The sequence below is a fragment of the Euprymna scolopes genome, chromosome 18, assembly GCF_053919585.1.
Source record: "Euprymna scolopes isolate OS-2025 chromosome 18, ASM5391958v1, whole genome shotgun sequence".
Classification (NCBI taxonomy): domain Eukaryota; kingdom Metazoa; phylum Mollusca; class Cephalopoda; order Sepiida; family Sepiolidae; genus Euprymna; species Euprymna scolopes.
In genome coordinates, this window is record NC_136499.1 from 20,192,773 (window position 1) to 20,208,529 (window position 15,757).

Below are 15,757 nucleotides of genomic sequence, written 5' to 3' on the forward strand. Positions count from 1 at the left end.
AATTCCACATTGAGGAGAACATGACCCACTTTTGTCATTATTCTGGTGATTACTAGGTGACATTAATTTTCTTTTTCTAAACAAGTTGCCTATGTTAAGAATTTAGTTTACTGTATTTCATTCAAAGCTGATGAAATTAGATATATTCACACATTTTTAGGGGTATTAGTGTAAATTATTTAACAGTTCTGACAGAAATTGATAAGTATGCTGAACAATTTAACTACTATGTTCTATTATTGGTTGAATTACTATATTTGCATCAAACATGATTTAATAAGTTATATGAAAAAAAAAAATCTTTTACACTATTTATAATTTTTCTTTTAAGGTTATCCTTGATTAAAACATAGGTGTGTAATTAATATTTGTAAATATGTTGATAATACTGTTTGTTTTTCTTCTCCAAGAAATTCTGTCAATAAAAAAACGAAATATTTGTCTTTTCATGTGATTTTTGTTTTATATTTTGTCCAGTTTCTGTTTTTATTTTTTATACATTGTTAGATTCAATCTTGTGCATGTGAATACAAACATGTAAGTTGAGTGATAAGTTGTCAGTGATGTGTTACACATGAACGTTATCACTGGATACAAGCAATGTTTGTCCTCATTCAAATAAAATGTCTTTCTGCTTTAAATAGTTAAAATACTATGTAAAAAAAAAAATGGTATTTTATTTTGGATTTGAGAAAATATCAAATACAGGGTTTTTTATTCTTTTTTCTTTCTAATTTTTATTATTGCATTTTCACCCCAAACAAGGCACAGTGTCACTTTAATGTAGGGGCTACTATTTGGGAGATAATTTGTAAGAGTTGAGTAGCAAGATGTCTGTTTACATTACATTTAAACTTTTGTATGTCAGTACAGTGAAGGTAGAAGGCTTTCTTACATCTAGGGACTTCTACTGTGTAGGGGTGGATTTTGCTGCTTGTCAAGTTATTCTTGTGTATTTACGTCAAGGGCACAAGGACTTGCAGTTCATTGGAGTATCCACCATTAAATTGTAGAACAGAGAGATGCAACATTTTTTTGATGGGACAGTAGCTGAAACCTAGCTGATAGTGTGGGATCTATTAAGTTGGTGATACTCTTTTTTTTTTTTTTTTTTTCTCTCATAAAACTCTAAGCGGGAGACTAATAGCAGATGCACCAACCTAAATGTGGCAACAATACGCCATACATGGGCGAATGGTGGCCTTGTAAAGGTACAAGATACTCTCAGGCGTAGATAACTTTCTAGCATGGTAGAGAGAGCCCACCTTCTTTGCAGCAGCCTTAGCAATGCCATCAGTGTATCTGTTCCAACTCGTGTTCCCCATGAATGTTAATCTGAGGAATTTGAATGAAGTACTTTCAGGTAATGTATCATTAGTCATCGCTATTAGTGGTTGAGCAGGTTTCTTGTAGTTATTAAAGGAAACAAGCTTAGTTTTGGAAGCATTGAATGTGACCAACCATTTTTGTCTCCATTCCACTACAAACTGGAGGTTGTGTTTCTGCCATTGTTTCGGATACATGTTCACTTGTTTTCCCCTCATGTCTGTTATAAAGTGTGGTGTCATCAGCAAATATACCCATCTCAGAGACAATTTTATCAGGAAGGTCATTTATGAATATTAGGAATAATAAAGATCCAAGAATCAACCCCTGAGATACACCCGCATTTATATCATTGTTTTGGCATATGACTATCAATGACAGCCTGGATTCTTCTTTTATTTAAGAAGGATTTAATTATATTAAGCATTCGTCCCGTAATACCGTAGGATCTGATTTTCATAAGACCATCGTTCCATACTCTGTAAAAGCCTCCCCTGCTTTATCCAGTGCATGGTATATACGTTCAGAGATTATCTGCAGTAGAATAGGCTTGCTAAACCCATGCTGTTGGTCGGACAGAAGTTTAGCAATTGTGAGGTGGTGGAGTAGAGCTTGGTTAATTATGGACAAATATTTTGGCGAAAAGTGGGAAGTGGCTAACTGGGCGATAATTTAGTCAGTTTTCCCCAGAATTCTTGTAAACTGATACCACAGAAGTAATTTTCCAGCAGTTAGGAAAGCAAGATTCATTAAGGCATTTGTTGAAAAGTTTAGAGAGAACAGGAGCAACCTCAGGTTGCTGAAGAAACAGTAATGACTCAGAATAATAGATTTTATACAATAACAGATATTTAATCACAGTTCTAAAGAGCTCAGTACATGAAGTTAAAAACGTTTTGAATCATGCAAATATCTTTAGTGATTCAAAAATTTTGAAATTCTGTGTTCAAAGTTGACATTTTCATATGGAAAAAAAAACAATCTCTTTTTTTTAGTTTTGGCATAATTTTTATAAAACTGGATATTTGTGTAAAAATTGTATTTTTTTTTTTTTTTTTCTGATTCTGCACTCAAATTGTATCTGTGGTGAAGGTGCAGAATAGTTAACTGATTTGTTTGGTTGATATGGAAAAACATGACTCAATATGAATCTTTTCAGTAACATGACTGTTAATTGTATTTTTCATTTTTGTTTTCTCATGTGTTGATATCGCTTTAATTGGAATAGCTTCATTTGGGAAGTGGATTGGATTGGAATCTTGCAACTTTCCTTTGACCATCAGATGGTGAAACACTTGACTAATGGGAGATAGAAAAACAAGGGAGGGTTTAATTTTAGGTCAGATTGTCTAGAAGTGTGTAGTTTCACATAAAGATGTTATTTACACAAAACTTGAGTAGAAAAGAGACTGGTTTTCAAATCAAGCCAATAGATCTTTTGTGAAATTTAAGTCAGAGAGGAAAAGATAGAAAAATGATTTTAATAGTTCAAACAAGTGGAAAAAGATTTTAGCTTTTAATAAAATAAAGATTTTTTAATGGTGCAGACGGTTAATTAAAAAAGACAAATAAATGTTAGTTTAACATACTTGACAGTATGTATGACATCTTTTACAGTTTATTAACATTTAAATAAAACTTTAGAGAGTAGAAATCGCTTAATGATTTTTATATCATTTTTCATCACAATTCATTTTATTTTATTTTTTTTTACAGAAGTTTTGTACCACTTTCATGTCTCCTTTACGAAGATTAAAATTGACGTACAATGTTACTAAACTTAATGTCTGTAATCCTTATTCCAATTTAGGTCAAAATCCATCTGGTGATTTTGATTCTAGAAAATAAGGAAGTTTTAAGGAGAAATTAAAATTTAGGGAATCTTGCTTAATTGGTGTCTGCTTCAAATTCAATGCAAATCAGAAATATTTGAATTTTCAAATAGGAGGTGCTCATATTATGTTCTTTAAAACCATTTTAAAATACACACAAAAAACTAAAATTTGGAATATTTATTTTAGAGCTGAAAATGTTTTTTGTACTTATAAGATTTTTTTTTTTTTTTTTTTACATTCTAGGAATGGATTCAAGAGAACAATGTGTTATCTATAGTTCTTCGTGATAGTCTCCACCAACCACAATATGTTGAAAAGTTAGAAAAAATACTGCGATTTATGATTAAAGAGAAAGCATTAACACTTGATGATTTGGATAGAATATGGGAAGCCCAGGTAAGGTTGAAATATTTTCTTTTATCTTCAGTAGAACTTATTTTACAATCTTAGAAGAAAATGTAAATATTTTTTTAATATTTTTATTTTAATATATAGGGTGTTTGTTACATATGCACTATTTCTGAGTTTTTTTCTCTTTTTTATATTTCAGTCTGGAAAACATGAAGCAATTGTAAAAAATGTTCATGATTTATTAGCAAAATTGGCTTGGGATTTTTCCCCAGAACAACTGGACCATTTATTTGAATGTTTTCAAGTAAGTTCCTTTTTTCAAGAAGGGGAAAGGCATGTTAAAAGCTTTTTGAAATTTTAAATCTTTATGCAAATGTAGCTGATGTACTTGCTATATTGTAAACAATTTCTAAATTAATCTATGTTTGTGTTTTTGATTAAACAGAATAACTTTTGCTTATTCTTATTTCAGTACAAAAAATTAATAATAAAAAGAGCATTACATTTATAGAATAATTCTATTGCATTATGAATCCATGATCAAAAATACGATGGGTGCAAACATTTTTCTTTAAAACCTTATATTAAAATGTGTCAAAGAAATGAAAAACAAAATGAAAGCATTGATAAGCAAATGTCTATTGTTCAATTGAGTTTGTCTAAATGTATGCAGATACTATCGATATATCTGTTCCAGAATGGGTGTTTTGTGATGAACATATCCGCACTCATTGCACAGGCCGGAATTATTCACTTGTTGGCGTCTGAACTAAGTGGTCGATTCTGACACCAGTTGCAGTAGGTAGTTTCTGTTGCTACTGCAACAAAAGGCTTCCCCCTTCAAACAAAACCACATAGTTTAAAATATTTTATTTTCAGAGATGTTGCAATGATACTCGTTTTCTAAACAGGCCCGCAAATAAAAAATATCTTCTAACCAAGCATAATCCATTAGCTTAGGACCCAAAAGCCAATCTGTCTGAGATCCACTGACAAATCCTTTTACCTTACCCCCCAGTCTCCTCCTCTGCTGGTATATAGATACCACTTGGATCAAACCAAGAGACTACTTGAGATTATCAGCTAATGGCCATAGCCATAAAAACCTGACAGACCATGAGGTTCACCATCTGGCATGAACATTACTTGTAGAAAATTTCAAATGGATCATAATCACGAAGAAGACAGACATATACACACACACACGTCCTGATTAGATGTACTTGTGACTCCGTGTCACAATCACTACCACTATTGTACTTTGATTTACTTTGAAAATTCCTAAACTGACATTTTTTTAAAGATATTCTTTTTGTATAATTAAAAATAAGTTTTTCTCTTATGTTATCCATGTTTTATTATATAGAAGTAAATACTTATTTTGCCATCTAGTTTGTTTGTGGTGTTTATATACAAACCTGCAAATTCGAATCACTCATTGAAGAAATATCCGTGTGTTTGAATCAACATAAACAGATGGAACGAGAGAAATACATAGATAGCTCAAAGAGATAGGTGACATGATCAGTTAATTATAAATTATAGCTAATTTGAACAATTAAATTTTTTTTTTTTCTTTAAACATAATTCGGTCCCAGAAGTAAGACATGTTTTAGAAAGTAGAACAGTTGAAAAAGCAACGTCAGTTAACAGAAAACCTGGGAGGATTTAAGATTGTATCTGAGAGAAATAGGGATAAAGATTTGGTTACAAATAGGTTATTTTGGCAGTCAAATGGTGAAACTTTATTCAAACATGTTAAGCCAAATATAATTTAGCATGTATTTTGTTTTATTAAAGTATTTAAATTTTGTGTTAAAATATATAGAAAAAGCATTGTGTAAACAATTGTTGATCAACTTTTGTTTAGTATAATGAGAAATATTACTAGTTTCTTAATTTTTTTTTTTTTTTTTGTGATTTCAACCACCTTATAATGCTATTTTAATTTAAAATGTACTTAATGTTTTTATATTGAAACAGTTTTTTATTATTGATGTCCTATTAATCTTTACAGGGAAGCTGGACTAATGCTATGAGAAAGCAAAGAGAAAAGCTACTTGAATTGATACGAAGGCTTGCAGAAGATGATAAAGAGGGTGTTATGGCACATAAGGTAATTCAAGTAATTGTTAGATTATTAAGTAATCAAATAATTATTTCAAATGTTGTTGTTAAACAAATTTTCATTCTGCATGATTATCCAGTATATTTAACTAATTTCAAACTTTATTCCCTTTTCATGTATTCAGAAACAAATTTAAAGGATATTAACTAATAAATTTATTTATGAATTATGTTCATGTAACTTAACATAAGTCTTTCCTGGTTCATAGCTGTTTATTATTTCCAGTGAAATGTTATTGTAATATTTTGGAGAGGGAGGATTTTGTCTGTTGCATGTATTTCAGTACATATGTTTTTTTGTCTGTATCTATGTAACCATATTGCATCTTGTGTGTGTGTGCTGGTGCTACCAGATCAGGCTGCCCTGTGGCTTCCTGAGACGAAATGCACCTACATTGACGTTTTTTTTTTTGTTTTCTGATCTTTTTTGTAAAACTTAATTATGTTCTGCAAAACCAAAAACAAAAACAACAGCCTATCCCCCCCCCCTTTTATTTTATTTTTTCCTACCTTACTCCCGGTCCTGGATATGACCTTAAACTACATCCGATGGTGAGGTCCAGCTTACGGGCTTGGGGAGTGTGGAGCCACCTCTTAATTGCCATTGCTCCCAGGTCCACCCTGACCCGGAGTGGTAGTACCTGTTAGGGTCCCAACTATGGGTTAAATAGAAACAGATTTTAAAAAGGAAAAGAAACAACAAAAAAAGAAAGAAAAAGAAAACAAATATATTCTATCAAATTATCTATTTATTTATTTTTTTGCCCTGTCGGTAGGGCATGAGAACAAACCAACTGTCCCCCTGCAGAGGGTAAAAATCCCTCAATGGGGCAACCAGTTAGCCGTGGGTTGCTACCCGTAAAGTCTTAGGATGTGATCCTGGTGATTGAGCGAACCTAAACCAGGATACATAGAAGTTTAGGCACCGCAACACATTACTTTGGCCCTTACTTTGATTAGACGGGCAGTCGGAGAGGCCCGATCCGACCAATCGGCCAGTCACGCCAAGCCCCACCATATATTGCCCATTCCAAAAACCCACTACTAATACAACACATCCCCCCTCTCCCACAAATAACCCTACTCCCTAATATATGATGGAAAGCGGTGGCTGAGGGTCAATCGATTAGGTGTGAATATCGATGACGAGGCTGTAAACCCCTCAGGATTGCTACAGATCCCATAGCAATATCAAGAGAGAACAGATAATCATTATGATACCACCAAAGTCGGTTATATCATCATTGTATCCCTGTAGAGGCTGGGCGAATGGGTTTCCCCCCAGGCTCTTCCCAAATAGGACTCCGAGGTGGGTGGGGAACAAAGATGACGAAAAAAGAAAACAAAATATATGGCTTATTCCTCCCAAAAACCACCCAACCACCCAAAGAGAACCCACTCTGATGTCTCTGACATCAGTAGCTCTGACGAAGAGACGATAAAACCAAGGAACTCAACATTCGTAGTAATAGAATCAATGGAGGAAACTCCTTTGAGCAAACTATCACCTTTTAAAATTGAAAAAATCTTAAAACTCTAAAACCAAAGTCTATTAAAAAACAATTTAACGGCAGCCTACTAATAGAAACCCATAACGAAGAACAAACTAAAGAAATATTGAAACTAAAATTATTTGAAAACATCAAAGTCAAATGCTACAGACATCCAACCCTAAATACCTGCAAAGGAGTAGTGAAAAGCCACGAACTTGCACTTTGTCCCTTGGAGGAAATCCGGACAAACTTACCGAAACAGAATGTGTTAGATGTTCGCAGAGTTCAAATTAAAAAAAACGGTGAGAAAATCGGTACCAATACATATATACTAACTTTCGATTCCCTCACCATACCCAAAGAAGTGAAAGTCGGATATATGAAAATAAATGTAGAAATTTATATTCCAAACCCCTTCCAATGCTTCAAGTGCCAGAAGTTTGGACACCATCAAGATCGGTGCACACGATTACCAGTGTGTGGAAGATGTGGAGAAAGTGGCCCACACATTGACCGCAGAAAAGATTTCAAGTGTGCCAACTGCCTGGGAAACCATGGCGCTGGCTCTAGATATTGCGAAATATGGAAAAGAGAAAAAGAAGTGACCAAACTAAAACATAAAGAATATATCCTACCCAGAGGCCAGGAAAATCATTGAAACTAAAACATATGCAGATGCAACAAAAAAAACTAATCCAATCAACAATCAAAATGGTCATATACATGTAACGGATACAACTGACAAGAAAATTGATGTCCTAAGCAAACTAATAAAGGAAATGAAAGAACTATTAGAAGAAATGAGGAAAATGAATAGTGCAATGTCTGCAACCAATCCAAGGATAATATTAAGTAAAGACACTACTGAACCACAAAAAGAAACAAAACCACAAACCATTTCTACAAAAACAACCGAACAACCATCAAACACATCACAAGCCAGAAAAGAATCAAAAATCCCCCCAGACAAAAAAAAAAAAAAAAAAAAAAACAGGAAAAGAAAGATCCCGATCTATATCTCGAACAGGGACTCCGACAGAAAATAGATTTGAGGGATTGGAGACGATGGAAGTTGAACACAATTCCAAATGATGAACAAAATATTACAATGGAATATCAGAGGGATAAAAGCAAACCAAAATGAACTCACATTATTAATAACAAATATGAGCCCAGCACTTGTCTGTCTACAGGAGACCTTTCTGAAAGAAAATAATACCATCAACATAAAACACTACACATCTTACAACTACATAAATAAAGATACGGACAGAGCTTCTGGAGGCACATCAATACTTGTGAAGAATGAAGTCCCTCAAAGACAAATAAATATAAACACAAACTTGCAAGCAATTGCAGTTACAGTGACTCTACATAGAACTATAACACTTTGCTCAATATACATCCCTCCAAAAGATACAATCAACGAAACTGAGATAACTCAATTAATAAAACAACTCCCTAAACCCTTTTTTCTACTAGGAGATCTCAACAGTCACAATGTAATATGGGGAAGTAAAGAAACAAATAAAAAAGGAAAAGAAATAGAAAACATAATAAATAAAAATAATCTATGCCTCCTTAATAATCAAAACTACACCTATATGTACCCAGCAACAGGTACTTTCACCGCCATTGACCTTACCTTATGTGATCCTTCCATATATATGGACTATGACTGGAAAGTACACAATGACACCTGTGGGAGTGATCATTTCCCAATCATCCTGGAAAGTCTAAGTACTAGCACTGAACAAAAAACACCCAAATGGAACCTACATAAAGCGGATTGGGAAGACTTCCAGGAACAGTGCAAAAACCAATTAATTATCGAAAAGAATGATGAAGATGACCATTTGAACTACTTCATTAAAACACTCACAAACATAGCAAATAATACCATACCGAAAACAACCAAAACCAACAATCACAACAAACCTTGGTTCACAAAAGAATGCAGAAAAGCCATCAGAGCTCGACGAGCTGCCTTGAGAAAATTCGAAAAGTATCCAACAAGCGAAAATCTGGATTTCTTCAAAAACAACAGAGCAAAAGCCAGACGAATCATAAAGGAATCCAAAAGAACAACCTGGAGAAATTATATATCCAAAATTAATGTGAATACCAAGGCGAAAACAGTTTGGAACATGATGAGGAAAATAGAAGGAAAGTGTAGTAGTACACCAATATCCCACATCTCTAAAGGCAACAAAATATACACCGATTAAAAAGACATTTCCAATAACCTGGCAGATAATTTATCAAAAATTTCATCATGTGACAGACAAACAGAGAAATTCAAAAAGATTAGAGAAAAGGAAGAGAAAAAGAAAATTCTATTTAAATCACAAAATACTGAAAAATACAACCAACCTCTTACCTTGCCTGAATTAAAAGAATCGCTAACCAAATCCCATGACACAGCTACAGGGCCCGATGAAATTCCATATGAAATCCTCAAAAAACTTCCAGAAGCCTCAATGAAATACCTACTTGAAATTTTCAATATTATATGGTCCAGTGGAAACGTACCGGAGACCTGGAAAGAGGCCACAATAATACCAATCCCCAAATCTGAAAACTCAAACATCCAATCCCAATCAAGTAACGTCTCAGATCTATTGAATTTCAGGCCAATAGCTCTAACAAGCTGCATTTGTAAGACCATGGAAAGGATTATAAACAAAAGACTAATCTGGTTCCTGGAAACAGAGAATCTTATTAGAGAATTTCAAACAGGATTCAGGAAAAACCGAAGTTCAATAGACCACATAGTCAGACTTGAAACCTTCATCAGAGAAGCCTTTGTAAGGAAAGAACATTTAACAGCAGTGTTTTTTGACATGGAAAAAGCCTACGATACTGTGTGGAAGTACGGTGTTACAAGGGATCTGAAGGCGCTTGGACTAAAAGGCAGAATGCCAATTTTTATTGAAAATTTAAAAAAAAATAGACGGTTCAGAATAAAGGTTGGCACAACTCTCTCGGACTTGAAAGAACAAGAGAATGGAGTACCTCAAGGGAGTATACTGTCAGTGACCCTGTTCAGTATCCGAATTAACAACATTGTAAAAAACCTTAACCCTGGGGTAGATTGCTCCCTATATGTGGATGACTTCATAATATGCTGTAGATCTAGATATATATCTATAATAGAAAGGAAGCTTCAATTGTGCTTAAACAAAGTAATGAGATGGACGGAAGAGAATGGATTTAGATTCTCCAAAAGAAAAACGAAATGCATGCATTTCTGCAAACTAAAGAACATGCATAATGATCCTGTCCTAACCATGGAAGGAATGCCCATACCAGTTACTGACCAGTACAAATTCTTAGGGATTTTATTTGACAAAAAGTTAACATTCATCCCACACATAAACTATCTGAAAAAAAAATGTAACAAAGCTGTAAATCTTTTGAGAGTGGTAGCACATACCGATTGGGGTGCAGACAGGGAAACACTCCTTAAACTTTACAGAGCACTAGTCCGCTCAAAGCTAGACTACGGTTGTTTCATATATGGATCAACCCGAACATCATATATAAAAAGCCTAGACCCTATTCACCATACTGGCCTAAGATTGGCCCTAGGAGCATACAGAACTTCCCCCGTGAACAGTCTATACACGGAAGCACACGAACCCCCCACTAGATCTAAGGCGAGAAAAGTTAGCCCTTCAATATTTACTGAAACTGAAGTCTTGCCCAAACAACCCTGCATACCAATGTACCTTCTATCCTAAATATGAAGAACTCTTTAACATGAGAAGAAAAACTATCAAAACGTTCGGGCTCCGAATGAAGGAAAGCATTGAAGAATCGAAAATTCCAATCTCCAGCATTCACAACTTCATACTGCCTAAAACACCCCCATGGACCATGAAACAAGTTGAAATAAAACTCAACCTAAACAAAAAGTCCAAATCTACCACAAACCCTATTGAATACCACGACGAACTTCAACATTTAAAATTACAATATTCAGACTACACCTTTATCTACACAGACGGGTCTAAAAGCAACAATCACACTGGATGTGCAGCAACGTACCATAAAACCACAATGAAGAGAAATCTTCAAAATGAAGCATCTATATTCACTGCAGAGACTATAGCTATCGATCTAGCACTCAACATAATTTCAGAGGAAACCACCAAAAACTTCATCATTCTCACAGATTCTCTATCAGTCCTATTATCTATACAAAATCAAAAACAAGAAAATCCACTAACAACAAAATTAATAGAAAAAATCAATATCGTTTCAACTACTAAAAACATTATTCTTGTCTGGATCCCCAGCCATGTGGGGATCAAAGGCAATGACAGGGCAGATACAGCTGCAAAAAGATCTTCTCACCTTCCAACTGACAATTTTAAGATTCCACATACTGATCTTAGACCCCAGATAAAAGCATACATACAGGAAAAATGGCAACTGCGGTGGAGTCAGCAAGAGGGCAACAAATTATACTCAATCAAACCTGAACTTAAGGAACGATGTCCGGACATCAAGAGATCACGCCGAGAAGATGTGATACTGACTCGGCTGCGCATAGGGCACACCAACTTTACTCATTCTTATATACTAAATGGAGAATCGGCGCCAGAGTGCATCCCATGCCAGGAGACACTCACAGTAAAACATATCCTAGTTGGGTGTGATGACCTTGCCCCAACTAGAAAATTATATTATACAGAAAGCAATATGGAAGACCTTTTTGAAAAGGTCAACTCAGCAAATATTCTAGCATACCTAAGGAAAGTAAATTTATATAAGAAAATTTAAGGAAATTTAAAGTCACCCAAATATACACATCCATGTATAAATACAACATTAAAATTTCTTAGTTCAATTTTATAAAAAAAGGGAGGAAAGGCTGAAAAAGTCATTCCCCCCCTCCCAATAAAAAAAGTTAAAAAAAAAAAAAAAAAGACTCCGGCATTAAATGACCACATAGGTTGATATGCCGTAAAACCAATCAATCAATCAATCATGTGTGTGTGGGTGTGTGCATATATATATATGCAATAAAGTTCATATCATTTTTCTGTCATCTTGGTCTTCTGGGATACACAGATGCTTGCACTCATTTTGCCCTTTATATAAAAGACTAGCCTGGGTGCCCGGCGATGCCCGGAGGTGTATGTTGAGAAAAAAAAAGTGGTAGTAGGCAAGCAGGCTTGAACCTGTGACTCTAAGGCGGAGGAAAAGAGTGAAAGAAAATTTGATGTCTTACCACTACTCCATGATTCAACCAGAAGTTTGGAACGTTAAAATTAGGCAAAGTCAATCCAACTGATATGATTACTTGCAAAAAATCAACCCCTCCTTGTAGAAAACTGCCCAGTTGAGGGTGAAGAAATTAATGTTTTTGGCCAATCTTTCGATATTTGCTGCCCGAGACATCAAGCTTTAAAATGATACTGATCTCATGAAAATCCATCACCTCTGTCATAAGTTTTAGGCAGACATACAAACATACATACATTTAAACAGACAGTTGCGAAATATGCACCAGAAACAAGTGACCATACATTGGGGAAATTGATTCAAATTGTATGAAATGACTTTCTCTATTTTGACTACGAATTAGCCCCCCCCCCTTTTTTTTTGTTATTTCTTCAGGTATTTTAATAAAGATAAATCTATTTGAGGATTTCATTTCTGATAAAAGTAATATTTTAATTTCTAATTTTGTAGGTTCTTGGTTTATTATGGAACCTTGCACATAGTGAAGATGTCCCAACTGAAATCATGGATCAAGCATTGACAGCTCACATAAAAATATTAGATTACAGCTGTTCTCAGGTAATACATTTCATTTCTCTCATTATCACTTATTTTTTCGTTGCCAAATTATTGTGTTAACTGTCATTACTGAAGGCTGTTTGATATGGAATAAAATATCACTCAACGATAAGAAAGAATAAAAATGTAAAACTTGTCTAATTGTATTTCAAGATTTTAAATCGCAAAATATACTTGCATTTTTTTTTTTTCTTGTATTCATTTTATTATCGATTTGAACTTTAAAAAAACAATTATATTTACAATTTCAGGATCGTGATAGTCAGAAGATGCAGTGGATTAGTAGATTTGTAGAAGAACTGAAGAATGATAAATGGGTTTTGCCAGCATTGAAACAAATACGAGAAATATGTCAATTATTCCCAGAAGTAAGTACAAAATGAAATGGTTATATATATATATATATATATATATATACATACATATATGAAACTCTGTTCCGTCTGCCTGCTTCCCACCTGACTACAACTTGTATGTCTTCAAGTCCAACGTTAACAAATTCCTAATGAACCACCCCCTTAAGTAAACACTTCATCAAATCTCCACACTAACGTAATGTACTTGCAATAACCCTTATCCCTGAGTGGCTTCCGGGCCTTGATAAGTGGTGATCACTGTAAAAAAAAAAAAATATATATAATTCTGACAGTATTCTAAGCAGTAGTTTGTATAATATATAGGCCATGAAAATTTTTTTTTTATATAATTTCTTGAATGTCTTTAGGTGTTGGGATTTTCTCTAACTTTTACCAATGTTTGTCATCTTAGTTGTTTTTACATAAATTAAGTCTGGAGTAATTTATTTCTGTCCTAACACAAAAATATTTCTCTAAGTAAAAATCAATATCATTAAACAAACAAAACTCCATATCAATTTCTTTGGTAAATTAAACTAACTAAAAAAAAAAAAAAAAAACTGGAGAAAGTTCTACATTGTAGATTCTATTTGATTCAAATCTGACTTTATGTTTAATTAAAAAAAATTTACATTTTAGATGCAATATTGTAATTTGATGAGTTTATAATTTTCCCTTTAAGATATATTTTTATCAATTCTAGTTCAGATAATTTCCATGGCTTTAAATCTAATACTAATGGCATAGAATCAATGAAATATAATTGTAAGCAAAAATATGAATCTTTTTAGTTCCACAATAAATATTTAAATTTTTAGTTTCATCTAATTTGTTTGTTTCTGAAGTTTCCCTCAGCCTTCTTAGACAGGCTTAATAAATGGTTTAGACCTTAAAATTGAATATTCTGATGAGCTTTGAATCACTGTAAGATTGTTCACTTAAAGTGAGCATAAAACTGGCTATTTACATGCATAGGTTATGTAAAAAATCTTTATCCAGATCTTGTTTCTCATTTGTATGTAACTTTGATAAATTGACTTATTTTACTATTGAATAGTGATTAAAAAAAAAAAAAAAAAAAACTTTTTATAAAACTCACTGTCTTTCTGTTCATATTTTCAAACTCTCTCTCTTCCAAAACAGTCACAGATCACAGAGCAGTGCTAAAGGCCTCAAATAATTGGATTTTTTATGGACTATTCTTTTATGGGTCTTTAGCCGGTTAAGATAGTTCTTAAGGGGTCAAAATTGAAAAAAATCGTTATACATTATGTATATACATATTAGTTTATTTTTAATTAGTTCAAATGCATATCACGTTGGTACAGTGATAACGTCACCAGCTTTGAATGCTACAGTTTTGGTTTCAATTCTAGCTGATGGCACCCAAATGCTTTTTTTTAATTTTTTGAAATCATGACGCTATAATATACAAAATCTGGGCAAATTAAAATATATTTAAGCATATTTTATGACCGGGCAAAGTAGAAAAGTAACTTTTATTGGCTATGGTAACCGTTATTGTACGTTTGGGTTTTTTTTTTTAACTTCACTGCAGAGTCCCTGCTTAAATAAATCTGATTCTGTTTTTTTCTTTATGCTTTGGCCAGTTATCTTTTAATCAAAACCAAAATGTTATGTTTTTAATAGACAACAATATTAGCATTTTTTAATGTATTAAGAAAGACAATACATTATCGTAGAATACACTTTGCAGATTCTCCAAGGTCGGCCATCAGTAATGTATTGATTTCACTTCAGTTTTCAGGGTTTAAATCATCAGAAGCACCCCACAGCAACCTAAACATTTCTTTAGAAAAATGCATCCTACTTTAATGCAATATAATGCTATACACCACATAAGTATCTGCCAGGACAAATCTCGTTATTTTCTTGAACATAACGCGATAGACATGAATGTCGGCTTTTTTTTAGTATTCTCCTCATTTCTGTTGTTTCTACATTTTCAATTTATTAAAGCTTAAATATTAAAATGTCATTGATATGTAAATGCTATTTAGTTTATATAATTTATTAAAACTAATTTAATCTTTAAATTTAAAACTATTAAGAATTTACTCCCTCACTTGACAGTAGGACTGAGATAAATAAAAAAAAAATGTTAAATATTTTTTATTTCAGACTTCTCAAAATTTTCCACATGCTCAGCGGACGCCTCATATGTACTATCGGAACCAAGTTATTAGTCAGCTACACCATCAGCACTCCATTGTTATGTTGGTTGCCCAGAACTTGGCCACTTACATGGACAATGCAAGATCTTATGCTAAAGGTAAGCAAGCGGCAAAACAATGTTTTTTGGCTATTTAGACTAAGAGGAATTGTATAAATTTGTTTGGAGTCTTTTAAAAGTTAGACAAAAATTTTCCAGCTGAGGTGGTGGGCCCCTCTCATAGTGTGGAAACCCTGAAATAATAGCAAATTTACTGATCTGCAA

General features: G+C 33.4%; 1 protein-coding gene across 14 annotated transcripts in view; it reads left to right on the top strand.

Moving 5' to 3' along the window:
* LOC145297516 (ubiquitin carboxyl-terminal hydrolase 9X-like) overlaps positions 1 to 15,757 on the top strand; it is a 292,030-nt gene that overhangs the window by 146,855 nt on the left and 129,418 nt on the right. For all 14 annotated transcript variants that reach the window (XR_013870257.1, XR_013870258.1, XR_013870256.1 and 11 more), the window contains 6 exons: positions 3,405 to 3,557; positions 3,712 to 3,816; positions 5,530 to 5,628; positions 12,836 to 12,943; positions 13,195 to 13,311; positions 15,442 to 15,592. Coding sequence is in view for 11 of the 14 variants with exons in the window: in XM_080143416.1 (XP_079999542.1) it covers positions 3,405 to 3,557; positions 3,712 to 3,816; positions 5,530 to 5,628; positions 12,836 to 12,943; positions 13,195 to 13,311; positions 15,442 to 15,592 (733 nt within the window). In the remaining 3 variants the exon portion in view is untranslated. The remainder of the gene's footprint in view (positions 1 to 3,404; positions 3,558 to 3,711; positions 3,817 to 5,529; positions 5,629 to 12,835; positions 12,944 to 13,194; positions 13,312 to 15,441; positions 15,593 to 15,757) is intronic.